At 38.2% G+C, this 14,108-nt stretch overlaps 2 protein-coding genes across 2 annotated transcripts; one reads left to right on the top strand and one right to left on the bottom strand.

Annotated features, from left to right (window-relative positions):
* Positions 1–1,354: 1,354 nt before the first annotated feature.
* On the bottom strand, positions 1,355–3,586 carry higd1a (HIG1 hypoxia inducible domain family, member 1A). Its single transcript, XM_069684866.1, has 4 exons — positions 3,475–3,586; positions 2,904–2,978; positions 2,569–2,703; positions 1,355–2,470 (listed from the first exon to the last, which is right to left on the bottom strand). Exons 2-4 carry the CDS (start codon positions 2,971–2,973, stop codon positions 2,397–2,399), a joined length of 279 nt encoding a protein of 92 aa, XP_069540967.1. The 5' UTR covers positions 2,974–2,978; positions 3,475–3,586; the 3' UTR covers positions 1,355–2,396.
* Positions 3,587–7,577: 3,991 nt separating this feature from the next.
* On the top strand, positions 7,578–9,952 carry LOC138612253 (5-beta-cholestane-3-alpha,7-alpha-diol 12-alpha-hydroxylase-like). Its single transcript, XM_069685569.1, has one exon. The coding sequence runs from the start codon at positions 7,596–7,598 to the stop codon at positions 9,126–9,128; it is 1,533 nt and encodes a 510-aa protein (XP_069541670.1). The 5' UTR covers positions 7,578–7,595; the 3' UTR covers positions 9,129–9,952.
* Positions 9,953–14,108: the final 4,156 nt, after the last annotated feature.

Genomic DNA, 14,108 nt, shown 5'->3' with positions numbered 1-14,108 from the left:
TTTATACCGCTTTCCTTTTTGGCGAGTAGTTTTACAGAATTAAATCAGGCAAGAAAACGAGGAGGAAAAATAGCTTACAGGTGCAAAACCTTTTATCTTAGAGTTAGCTAAACATTACAAAATTAATGCGTGCTGCCCAGGTTTTATAATGTGCGTCTCCCCACAAATCTAAGTGACAGAAATATTTATTTAAATAAAGTCAAGCGTTTAAGAACTTGCCAATATCAACTAGAAAAGTGAGAAAATAGTATTTCTACGAGGGATATTAAAAACTGAAGTCAAGACTGCATCATTGTGTAATATCCTACATGACCACGAGAGGGAGGTATACTCAACAAAACTGCAAGAGGTAGGAGTTCTCAACGTCAATGAACTCAAGTAGCAAATTTATTGTGCGTCATCAGGTTGGAAGATACTAGCAGTTGCCTAAGTACGTTGAATCCATGTTTACAAACCCCATCCATATATGTTTTTGGTAGCGACAGAAAAGTGAATAACTATTTGTCATTTAATTGTGAATCCCATAGTTTGGAGGTAAGAGACAACCTTAAGAGTGATGATTTAGTTACATATGTGTCTACAATGTATAGGGGGTGGTGAAAACTACAATATTAGCATAGTGATGCTGACATACACCCGATGGATGGATGGATGGATGCTGACATACACCCTCCTCAAGTCTAATATTGAAGAACTAAACAAGTATGTGACATCTGTAACCTTGCATTATTTGTGTGCTAAGATACTGTTACCAGAAGGTTGCTTAGTGTTTCCTGGATTTCATGTAGATTCATTGCGATTTTTATTATGAGTAACCGGGCAACTACACAATCAAGTTCCAAAGTCTCAGTAACACAAGCCTTAAGTGCATTCTTTTATGTAAAATTTAATGATGCATTTCCTGTTTAACCAAACCAAAGGGTGGGTGGGACTATAAACAGTTTGGGACGCAGATAAGTTTTATTTGATGGGAGTGGTAAGGAAATGTTGAGAAATGTGTAATGGTCTTATTGGTTGGAATTTTTTAACACATACTCCTGTACAATGGAGTAAGATCACTAATTTTACTAGGCTAATCCTTCATGAATGTTTTAATTTACAGCTTTGATGGTTTAAATACAACTTAAAGGCATTTTAGAGGCTGTAGTTTGTGGCCTGTTGATTTTTTTTGTGTTATACTGACGGTTTTATAACAGACTAAGCTGATAACTACTGCATAAGATTCCATCAGTCTTAGGTGTGCGTAATAAACAGGCTACTGAGTGTCTGTTACAAGAGTTAAGAATAAGCTACAATGGTAAAAACACTTTTTCAGAGGAACTTGGAGAGGTTTCAAAACCTATACACAACAGTATTTCAAAATGACGAGACAGGTACATTTTATTTCCAAAGAAAAATTTAAAACATTTCAAAAATATTCTTCTGTATTTGCACACAACATTCCAACTCAACTGTGTGAATAACTCAACAAGGCATGTATTTAAGCATATCACAAGGTAGGCTGCCAGTATGATATTTATACTGCACAGTCTGTAGGTGTACTTCAGTTAGTTTAGCTTGCAAGCCACATGAAGCGAATGAAGCTGCTGTAAAGAAACATTGGACCCCTGTGCATCACAAAATAATGACAGAAAAAATGATTTGGCCTTTACAAATAATGTGTAAAAAGTCCATGTAATGAAATCATGTTATTTATTTCTTTAAGTGAAGTTTATGGTTTTGTTGAAATGGATTTTATGATTTTCCAACACCGAGGAAAAATTTGATTACTTAATCCTGCAATGTCATGAGTCATGAGTCCTTGTTGTTAAAAAAGGCTCTGTCTTTGCCCGTCATGTCTTGCCTGTAATGCACTGCCCATTCACAACAAAATGAGCTAAAGTGCAAATATTCTTAATTTGGCAAAATTCCTAGATTAATATATAAAAGAACACAGCTGGTACGAGACAATACAACATGACAAAGTAAAAGTTCACGCTACCACACTTGGTGCTTAGATCAAGGCTGAGTCTACTCATACTATTACAGTTTTTAGAAAATTCACTCACACATCATTCAAATAAGAGGCAGCAAATCTCTGTCTGTCACCTGTCCACAATGGTAGCAAAGCAGCTGGGTTTACAGCTGCAAACACACAGAGTGTGCAACAAGTGTAAAAACAGCTGAGATCAACCTTAGTCCTTTTCATTACAGAAGTGATGGTTTGACCATCTGGTATACTATTTAAAGGATAGGAACTGTAATCAATAAGTTATAAATATTTACAGTGGAGTTGGGGTGGTGAAGGGACGTGTGCATACACAAACTATGACACATCTCTAAAAAAATAAAGGTTTTACACGCCTTAATATGAGGTAATATTAAGGAACATAAAAGATCAGAGTGGGAGTCCATGTTTACTTGTGTTCAACTGCTTTCTGCTGTTCTCTGGGTTTGACAACGTAGTCTCTGTACATTGAATATATGACCCCTGAAAAGAGAAAAGATACAGGGGTAAGTTACATGACGGCCTTTACATCTACTTAAAAACATTTGGAAAGTACTGCAGGCAGAATTCAAGCCACATACCAACAGTCATGGCTCCGACCACAAAGCCCTGGGCGGCCACACGCATGTGGATCAGGTGAACTGACATTTTAGTATCTCCCCGACTTTTCATTTTCAGCAGTCTGTATCCAACAATGGCCAAGAATCCAGCCATTCCTATATGGGACATAAAAGAGGAATCAATATCCATAGCTGAAGTGAGGGGACACGTTGTGCAAAAAAATACTAACTTTGGGTTGCACATAACAGCATACTTTCAGACAAAACAACACTGTTGCAACTTAAAATGTTTTTGATATAACCCATGTCTAGCTTCCCTCCCATGATGTAACATTTAGGGCACAATATTTACTCACCCACTGGGACAAATGGATTCTCCTTTGCTTTTCGCAGGAACTTGGACTCATTCTCTTCATAATCAGACATCTTGACTAAATAGAAAAGAACAGGAAAGTTAGGTGTGCTAATAGCTTCAAGTCGATGGGATTACAAAACATGCTGGGTCATTCATTGTAAGTGGGATCAGCGTTTCATTGACAAAACCTCACTGAAAACCTACATCACAGTCGTGAATTAGCTTGAAGTGTAAGTCTACTAAATACACTGGATACTGTTAAAAGTGTTACCCCAGGCTGTGTTCCTGGCTAATGTTAATAATACCACATGAACTTCTCAGAGGTTACACATGAAGGGCAGTGAGAAGTCACATCCTTTATAGGCTTACTTAACGCTAAATTTCAGGCATTTTGAAAGATACATCAAACGTGGTGCAATGCTTAGATACAAAACTTTGAAGTGGCTTTCATTTTGACCAAGGGCCAAATACCAGAATTACCCAGGGGAATACAACAGACGAAAACGATGACTATGGTTATAACAGCCGACAAAAATTAAAATAACGCCACAGAAAGTTGGAATGATTCTTACCTGTGTAAGGAGTGAGCTGCTGTTTAAAGTAATTATCCAGAGGAGGTTTTATTGGTGTTTAGGGCCTCAGATCGCACGAACTGTATGAAGGAAATAGCCGGCTACTACGTGATGTAACTACCACTGCACGCAAGCCTGACGTCAGCAGGTTATCACTTTTGCGTTGTGTTCAAGTTGTAGGAGAAAATGGAAAAGACAAATAATACCTCGGAAATTTCAAGCTTACTTGTCAGTTCAAGTTTTATTTTAACATTTGGTTGTGTTTGTTTTAAATTAGCTCTCTGCGGCTTGGAATTGGAAATGGAAAAGTGAAGGTATAAGTTAGAACAAATAAGAAAGATTAAACATTCAAGTAAGATGAACATTAAAGTCATTTAATATCATACAATTTTATAAATGTAAAGAAACGTAGCATAATGTTAGCATTACTCTAGGTATCATATCAAAAGTTTGCTGTTATCATTAGAGCCAGACTATGCTGACATTACAGTGCAATAAGTTGAAGGTTATGGTAAATCCGATGTGTCTTGAACGTAGCATGAGTTGTACAACCCCCTCGCAGTAGCAAAGACACTTAAATGAATGGAAGATAGTACTCCTGACCGATTAGGCGTGTTGTCTGCGTCGCACTTAAGCAATAAAGGCGTTTTTACCACCATCGGGTGATTTTTCTTGTAACCACATAGCAAATATAGCCATAACCGTCGCATTATATTTATTACAGAAACTAACACCTCTATAATGGCCACTCTGAAGAGGGACTGTGACACCTTCTCTTCCTTTGTCCTTAAGACACACGATAAGATACACTTTTGTATAATATATTTCTACGCGTTTAACATCTTCCGGTAAAATAACGCCGTACAACTTCCCGGTATGTTAACGAAGGTGGAGGTAGTTGTCAGGGAATCCTCTTGCTTGTGTGTTGATCTCTGGAATGACGTAACAGTGGGCTCATGTCATGAGGGCACTTGGCTGCACGTTTCTGCAACGTGCTGCATCCTGAGAGCAATGTCACGAAAACTATTAGCTATAATGCTTCTTTTAATAATCCGAGTTGATGGTCCACATTTGTAGGATTATGAACCATTTTTAAATTACTTTGAGTAGCATTTAGTCCTGCCTGTAACTGCTGTTTTTAATTATTGATATAATGATGATATATTGTTTTAATAAGATTATATTAATGATTATAATGTTATAATGTGGTGTAAATAAAGAAACTGTTTGCACAATCTTTTTTTATACACACTACAGTCTAGGATCAAAACTTGAACATTTGGAGCATCACGTGTTAAATCATGAACCAAGTGATAATAGGAACATTTGATCAACAAAATTATTTGCTAGGCCAAATGTATACATTGTGCTTGATTATTAATTGTACTTCCTAGACGCAATGGTATCAAAGCATGGTTTGACAGGGCCAACAGAGACAAATGTGGCCAGCTTACAACTAGTTTAAATATTTTCTTATTGTTTGTTCAGGAAGTGTAAAGTTACACTCTAAACAAGCTGGAGGCGCAGAGGAAACTTTTGGTTCCTGCACAAAAGCAACTTGCCCCCTTTTTGTAAACGCTTCAATTCAACCTACGTATATATATTATTTATAAAACAGCCCATAAGCCCTAATGAGCATGTGTCATTTTAATTAAGGAATTATGAACTGTCTGTTCCCACTTATCGTGCACCAGGCCCTGGTGGACTGTAGATCAAAGACCAGGGATGAATAAAGGAGTGCTTCGAACATCAATCATTCATCTTCCAGACAACCCTTTATGAGTATAATTTAAGAAACACATTTTATATTAATTTCCATTTTGTTTTACAGTGTCATACTTCATAACGTACTTTCTGGAGGACAAAGAATAAAAGGTATGAGCCAATTCCAGAGTTCTAACATAGTTTTTGCAGCTTTTAATTTGACTTAAGTACAGACAAGGAAATGGCATGTAAATTCAAAGGACTGTTATAAATGAAACTGCCTCAGTCAAATAGGCCAGAGCAAGGCAGTCATGTTGTACATCAAGACCACGTCTCCACCAAGTGGTGATGTTGGGAATCAAAAGTGAGGTGAGATGGTAACTTTTCAGTTTACAGCTTCCTGTAATGATGGAGTAATGAATAAAAAGGGATATTAAAATCAATCGTCATTATGTTTACAGTAATAGTGTAGTCACCTATTCATATTTGCACGACACATACATGTGAGTTTGAATTTTAGTGTTCGAACACAAAGCCTGAACTTTTTTGGAGACACAATGAAAAGTTATGAAAGTTGAAATATATGACATAAATTTAAAGTTGCAGACAATATACACTAACATTTAAATATTTTAAATTTCAACAGCATGTTATTATGTAGCCTCTTTTTCTGTGGTTCAAAGCAACACAACCAATATGGTGTTTTGTGAGTAACATCACAGATTTAAAGAAACAGTTGATGCCAAACTAAAGATGATCGTTACTCATCTCCTTAATCTGATCAGACACTCTGAGTTCTTATCCTGGTTGGACCTGATGTTTACAAGAGCCACATTTCCTGTCTCATGACCTCTTCTGACCTTTGCTGTCAGGGCCGTCTCCAAACTTTTTGGGGCTTAGAGGTGAATTTGCTTTGAGGTACCATTTTACATCTTTACCACCCAATCATTTCTCAACCTTTACAAAACCAATTATATCACAATAACCGCAAAATATGTGCAGCGTAAAAAAACAAACAAAAAACAGAATTACTTTTAATTAATTTTGTAAATATATAACTTGCTATCATATGATCTTGAGTCATCACTATTTTGCCAAGTGCGTTTTCCTCAGTCTTAGCTGCTCTCTGCAAAAAATACAGTTTGTGTTGTTTTACCTCTCATTTTCATATGTTTCACAGTCAGCACTCTGCCGTTGCTGGTTTTAAAGTAGTTTTTTATACTATGAATCCCAGCAGGTGGTGCTACAGCTCCACTAACATAGATTAAGGGGCAATACAGAGCAGGCTGATGACTCTCCACTGTGCAGACTTTGGAAATAGACAGACTTTTTATTTAAAATTCTATGAGGATGCTATTCAAGTTTTAAAAATATCCATATTAAGAGAACATGGTCAACAACTTTCTGTACTGCTTATTATGCTACAAAAACACTAATTTTCACTCAAATTTCATGTTCCTTAATCCTTATTAAAGTGAAATAAATATAAATTTTTAGGACATTACCTTGACACAACTCGCTGAGATAAGAAATACATAAAATGTTAACAATGTGGTGAGAAGCAAATATGCCTCTTTATTACCTTTTGTAAACCTGCCTGTGTCTGTCAGACCAGAACGCAGCAAAGATTTAGGACACGATAATAAAAAAAAAGGTGACTTGGCCGGTTTCACTACAGTACAAGGCTGAGGTCAGGTTTTCATGATCATAAATAAAGTGATGATTATCCAGTACTTACAATACACTAAGGCCACATTTTATCAATACAATCAGCAGTTGTCAAGGTCAGGGTTCAACTCACTAAGTTTCACTTACACCCTACTATCCTTCAGTTATTGTCAGTAAGACAAATTCTCTACTAATTGTACATTTACAGAGACCATGCACATGATGTCAGACTAAGCAGATATCGTCACAGTCAGCTGAGTCAGAAAGCAGAGTAAACATGGCTGAGTAACGGTTTCTGTGTCGAAAGGTAATCATCATGTGAAAGTTTCTGATAAGCTTATCAAATGACATGTGCGACTGTACTGGTCAAACTGCGGGTCATTTCATGCACTTTCAAAACCCATTACTCAAAGAGACAGACAATCGTTCTCCTTTTTCTGTGTTTTTTTAGATGCTATAATGTGATTAAAAAAAGGTAAGATAGAAAGATAGAAAAATCATCCAACACAACTTATTACTGTTTGTTTGTTTTTAGAGTTAAATCATTTTGGCAAGTCATATAAATGCACATGAAAGCAAATGCTGGGGTTGGTGAATCTCATTGTTTGCTCTTTAAATGGAAAGGTTGAGGGTTGTGTGATTCCTGGAATGCTTAACACAGGAAGTAAAGGGAGGAGCAAAACAGTCTTTATCATGCAGGATTGGGACCTCAGTTCCAAAGCATCGTGTGGCTCACAGAGAAGTCAGTCATGGGACTGCTGCCGATCCTTCTTGGCTTTCTTGCCGCTCTGATTGGAGGGCTGTACCTGCTTGGGGTGTTTCGACAACGGAGACCAGGAGAAGCCCCTCTGGATAAGGGGCTCATCCCTTGGCTGGGTCATGTGTTGGAGTTTCGCAGGAACACATTGAAGTTCCTAGAGAGGATGAGGCAGAAGCATGGCGATGTTTTTACTATACAGCTGGGAGGATTTTACTTCACATTCTTCCAGGACCCTCTGTCGTTCGGGGCACTTGTTAAGGAGAGTCGAGAAAAACTGGACTTTAATGAGTTTGCAGTGCATCTGGTGCGCAGAGTGTTTGGTTACAAAGCAGCCGTAAATGACCACAGCCTTCTCCAGTTATCCAGTAACAAGCACCTGAAAGGAGACGGCCTGGAGGTCATGACCCAAGCCATGATGAGTAATCTGCAGAACCTGATGTTGAACGCCATCGGATCAGCTGCAGATCAAAAGACCTGGATGGAAAACGGACTGTTTATGTACTGCTACAATATTGTTTTCAGGGCCGGCTACTTGTCCCTGTACGGTAACGTGCCACACAAGTCAGAAGGAGGTGAGGAGAAAGCAAAAGAGAAAGACAGAGCTGAATCTGAAGCATTATTTTACGAGTTCCGTAAATATGACCAACTTTTCCCCAACCTTGCTTATGGGGTCCTGCTACCAAGGGGAAGGATGGAGGTAGATAGGCTTCTGGGATACTTCTGGAACACCCTGTCAGTGCAGAAAATGAAGACCAAGGACAACATCAGCCGCTGGGTGTGGGACGTGCAGCAGGCCAAAGAGGAAACGGGTGAGAGTGAGTCGATGATAGACAGGTACATGTTTGTGCTTCTGTGGGCGTCTCAGGGCAACACCGGGCCCTCTGCATTCTGGCTGCTCCTCTTCCTCATGAAGCACCCAGAAGCCATGACAGCAGTGAAAGAAGAGGTAGATAAGGTTTTGAGGGAGTCAGGGCAGGAAGTCAAATGTGGTGGCCCTTTAGTGGACCTGACGCGTGAGATGCTGCTGAAAACTCCCATCCTGGACAGTGCTGTAGAAGAGACCCTCCGCCTTACAGCTGCACCCCTCCTCACCAGAGCAGTGATCCAGGATATGACCCTCAAGATGGCAGACGGACGTGAGTACTCTGTCCGCAAGGGCGACAGAGTTGCTCTCTTCCCTTATAGTGCAGTTCAGATTGACCCAGAGATCCACCCTGACCCACAGGCATTCAAATACAACCGCTTTTTGAATCCAGACGGCTCAAAGAAAACAGATTTTTACAAAGCAGGGAAGAAGGTGAAGTACTATAACATGCCCTGGGGTGCCGGGGTCTCCATGTGTCCTGGGCGATTCTTTGCCACCAACGAGCTTAAACAGTTTGTTTTCCTCATGTTGGTCTATTTTGAGTTTGAGCTGAAGAACCCAGATGAGAAGATACCGGAAATTGACTTCAAGCGATGGGGCTTCGGATCGATGCAACCCGACAGAGATGTTCAGTTTCGCTACAGACTCAGATATTAAACCAATGATTTTTATCATTCTGTGAAAAATCATTTAATTCCCGCTATGGTTATCAAGCAAGCTTTCATTTGACAATCACGTTTCTAGGGTTAACTATTATTTACACTTGGAGGGCAGTTGACTATACATCTTAATTTAATATAATGTTTATAGAGGGTTTATAGAGGGCAAAATGACCAGTTACAAATAAGCAATAAGTAAAAACCAAGGCTTGGAAAGAGAAATGGTTGTAGAGTCAATATTATTGATACTTCTATTGAGGCAGACAATACTTTAAATGCAGTTATTTTATGTGCACATGTTCAATTAGTTCCTTTTTTTATTTTTTGGAAAGACGACATTACTCTGTTAATATTTGACTTGCCCTTCTATATCCCTATTCGATAATTTGTTATACACAGACAGCTCTGTTGGTTTAACCTTAATGTCAGAGAAAGCAGGTTTAATCTTTAATAGCTCCTGTCTCGTGTGTGTTGTGTGATACTCAAGATGGCAATCTGTTTTTTAGGTTATGTGCATAAATGAAATGTCACTGGACTGGTTTCAGTTCATGGTTAGGTTATGTTTTGACTCCTTCCCAGAAAGTGTGCCTTTAACCCTTATGACAAATAATTACAGCTTCACCTTCCTCTGACCTCCAATGCCTAGTTTACTAATCAGCTACAATAAATGAGTTATTGCTGCATGCTGCTTACTCACTATCCACTGAGCTCACTGAGTTGAAATTTGTTAACAAGCCTTTATTTTGAAGGGATACAACTCTAATTGTATATTTTGTACCAATGCATGTTAATATATGACATTAAATATCACTGCTTATGAAACAGTTTCTGTGCTTTACATCAACCTTCCTGATTAAACTAGTCATGGTTATCAACCTTAGATGCTGTTTTGTGTATGTATTCTTACACAACTTTCTAAGCTTAATCCAAAAGGCAACTGGACCTGGTTGAAGTTCTTGAAGACGTTTCACCTCTCATCTGTAAGGCTTCTTCACTTCTAAACTGATGGGTGGGCAGAGCTAAAAATATAAGCCACTTTAGTTATCGGGTGAGTCGTTAACCTGAGCTGTTGACCTGTTACTGAGAGTCGTTAATACCCTCTGGTGTTGATGGGTCGTTAGGCTCACATGATCCTGAGTGTGATCTCAGCTGCAGAGAATTCAACACAGCATTGTGTCTTCAAGAACTTTAACCAGTTGCCTTTTGGATCAAACTTAGAATGAAAATGACTTGGATGACCTTCACAGACATTCGTGCGCAACATTACACGTTTTCTACGATGTTTAAGTGGAAGAAGTTGGTTACTGAGGTTATCGCTGCATCAAATCATATCACAAAATGGACAAAATCAATAAGGTTATTCCACTGAGTATAAAGTCCGTTACAGGATCTAAGTTTATGACTTTAAATCTTTATACAACTAAAAAAAGATAAAGCCCCAAATCCCTACAAATCTCACATCTTCGAGAAAGTCGTTTGTTTATACTTTGTCTGTTACTTTGATCTGTGTTTAAAAAACCACTGCGACTCTCACACACACAAACTATGCACATACCAGATGCACATATGGTGCTAATTTATGCCACATGAGCTCGTTACACAGACCTCGCTGGATGTCATTTCCCGTATTTTACGAAATATGAACATGGGCTTAACTGTGGATCATTTATATTTCTTTGACACAACTCAACCCCTGCCAATTCACTGTATATCAACAGTCCATGCTGCATGCTTATACTATTATAAAAACTCCTTACAGCCTAACAGACAAGATATGAGAGAAATCTTGGAAGTTAGACCCCATCTTGATGTCAATATTTCGCAATGCACACTAGTTGTGTTGGTAAGGGGCTGAAGAGCAGCAGCTTGACACGTGAGTGGATGAGTTCATTTTTTTTGCCCTTATCTTATTTAAACTATTCAATATTAGACTCAAAGTAAACACTGAGATCGTTTTAATAAATCAACAACATATAATCAATTGCCAAGAAAAACTTTATAATCCTGCAGTAAACACTTTGATAACCACGCAATAGTTATTATATTTTCCGGACTTATAATGTTCATCTTTTGTAGAGTCAGAGAGAAAACCTAATGTCATTGACATGTTATCAGATGTTACACAAAAGGCTGGTAAACATTCTTTCACTGTTTAATAACCAAGTGGTTTTGCCAGCTCTCAGTTTGAACATCATTTTATACCTGTGATGAATCATTGAGCTTTATTAAGTACCTATCTAAGTATCATCACTTGACTTTGAAACCTATTTACCTCATAATTACCTTTACATTCCCAGATGGCTGTTTTAAATCATTGTTCATTTTATTTCCTCCTCAATCTCCTGACACTCTGGTGTTTGTGCAAGAAAATAAAGACAATGAAATAAGAAAAGACGCTGTACATCAAATCAGTGGCACAGCTATAACAGGAATAACCAAGCACTGAAACAATATTCCCCTTTTCAGGCAATTTGATAATAATTGTAAAAAAAAAAATGCATGGATCTTTCCTCCTATATGAAATATAGCATTAACTCTGGTTAATATTTTACCCAACGGCAGATGTGCTAACACGTCTTACTTGTCTAATGTGACTACAGTTGTTTAACTGGTTGTACTGCTCTCAACAGCCATGATCAGAGCCCATGCTGGTGCCATGCTGATAAGAAACACATGGGAGTTGTCCTTACTTATCTTCATTGCATGCTTGATGTTTGCCTAAACAGTAAAAGGACTTTCTATATAACTCACCTGTCCCTGGCTCCAACTCTTTCTTCTGCTAACTAAGTAGCCTTTTGTGTTTTTCTTTTATTTCAGTAAAAAAAAACTATGAGATTCAGAAATCCTAGCTGTTTTCTGATGAACTCTCGTCAAGTGTGCTCTGTCAGAGATGTCATAATATTATTTTTTGCTATGCAAAAACATTTAAAAATGTTCCTTTAGCCCTTACTTAACAATGACTTGTTTACAGTGAGATGATCAGGTGTAATGCCAAATGTGTGGGAACGAAGTGTCCTGTTCCCAGCAAGGTACATCTGGCACAGCTTAGTGACATCTTATTCTTTATTCCAGGCACAGATATCAGTACCTGTCCAGTTACATATTAGTTCAGTATCTTAGAACTGGAGAGATGCAGATATCCTGACATTTGAAAGTAAATGTATAAACGGTTTCGCCAGTGAACTTGGATGTGTGTCTTTGGTCTGCCAACCTGACTGGTGTACATGTTGAGAGGGGTTGTAAAAGGTCAGAGTTGGGGCTAGCCCATTTAATGATTTGTTGGCAAAAATATAAAATCTCATAATAAAAAGATAAAAATCTCATAACTTATATCATGTCTCATAATTAAACATAATAGGAGCTGGTGAATAGTGGCCAGTACAGAGGGAATCTGACATGACTTAGGCAAGATGATTTGTAGCATTCTGGATGAACTGCAATCGTGAGACAAATGCCTGGCAAACACCATGATTAAGGGCATTACAGTAGTCCAATTGGGGTAGAGATTAAACAATTTAGGGTTGAACCCCTTTAAAAAAATACAAAAGGAACTTTAATACGAGCCTCAATTGGAAAAGCTAGATATGATCACGAATTTTATCATTTATCCCATTTAAAATGATCCATCCATTTAGGATGTCAGTTTAGAAAATGTAAGGCCACCCAAGCTTCGATCCTCTTAAGAAATCTAAGGTATTGTAGGCTGATACATTTGTGTGTTGTCTATGTAACAGTGGATTGCGATGCCATTTTTTCCAAGAATATGGAGTGTATAAAGCGAAAAGAGGAAATGTCCAAGAATAGAACCTTGAGGGACTCCACAAGGCAGAAGTGCAGAGGAGGATACAGAGTGACCAAGGGTAACACAAAACCTGAACTACTCAAGCAGAGCTTTAAATGTAAAAGTAGAAAGAAAAGAAAGAAGAAAATGTAAAAGATCATTAAATCAACATGGGCACAGTCGACCTTGTTACGCTGTGGATTGTCAGAGGTAACATGCTGCCTGGTTGCAAACATGCACTGAGAGGCAAAGTCAAATGAGGACACACTCTCTGTGTTACTCCCGTTCAAGCATCCTTTGAATGTGTGCTACTGAGAGGTTCATGCCTTTGTTCCAAATATTTGTGTCTGTCTCACACTACCCCAGCACCCTCCCTCTACACACTTCCATATCAAAACAAGGGGACATTAATGCTGACTTCCTGCCCCCCCCCCCCCGATTACAGGAATTTCAGACAACCGGCAGTGTGGTTAGGTTAAGGCACCAACACTACTTGGTGAAGTTTTAATAAAAGATTGTGGTTTGGGTTAAAACAATAACTCAATATGGACTTTAATATGGGATATGAACTCATGCGGTCACACGATCAGTGTCATGCAGTTCTTTTGACTGCAGGAGATGGTGTTTTGAGCATGTGCAAGCCAGTGTACGCCATAGAGATCTGGACAAATGTAAGTTTACATAACTACCTGTACAAATATAAAATTGCTTAAACTAAGATTAAAGAAATGTATGTTATTCCAACATTGGGTTAAATTGTATGTGGACAATTTATGTCATTATAAAGTGTTTTATATTTAAGAGATCTCTTTGCAAAAACCAAGCAGCTGATAACACTGGAGTTAAAACCAAAAGATGTTACCACTAAAAAGAGAGGGCAGTGTTTTGTTTAAGAAAATGAGTTGAACTTTGTACTGGTAAAAAAATAAAAAAATAAAAAAATAAAAAATGTTACATTTAAGATCATGGGTGTGAGCAAGTATGTGCTGAAAAGCTCAGTTGCCCTACCAGTCAGTAGCTGTGCACAGAGGTGGACTTTCACACTCTGGTGCTAGAAAGACATGTTGGAACAAAAACACTAGTTCACCTTCCTAACTGACCTAGTTTTTCTACTGAATAAAGCTGTTTCTAATCTGCTTACCATGACACAAAACACTTAACAGTGACGCACAAACACAAACAGACTGCATCGTAATG

The sequence above is a fragment of the Semicossyphus pulcher genome, unplaced genomic scaffold (genome assembly GCF_022749685.1).
Source record: "Semicossyphus pulcher isolate SPU_LCO1_2020_fin unplaced genomic scaffold, fSemPul1.0.p SCAF_7, whole genome shotgun sequence".
NCBI classification, from domain to species: domain Eukaryota; kingdom Metazoa; phylum Chordata; class Actinopteri; order Labriformes; family Labridae; genus Semicossyphus; species Semicossyphus pulcher.
This window is presented reverse-complemented; position numbering and strand designations above follow the sequence as displayed.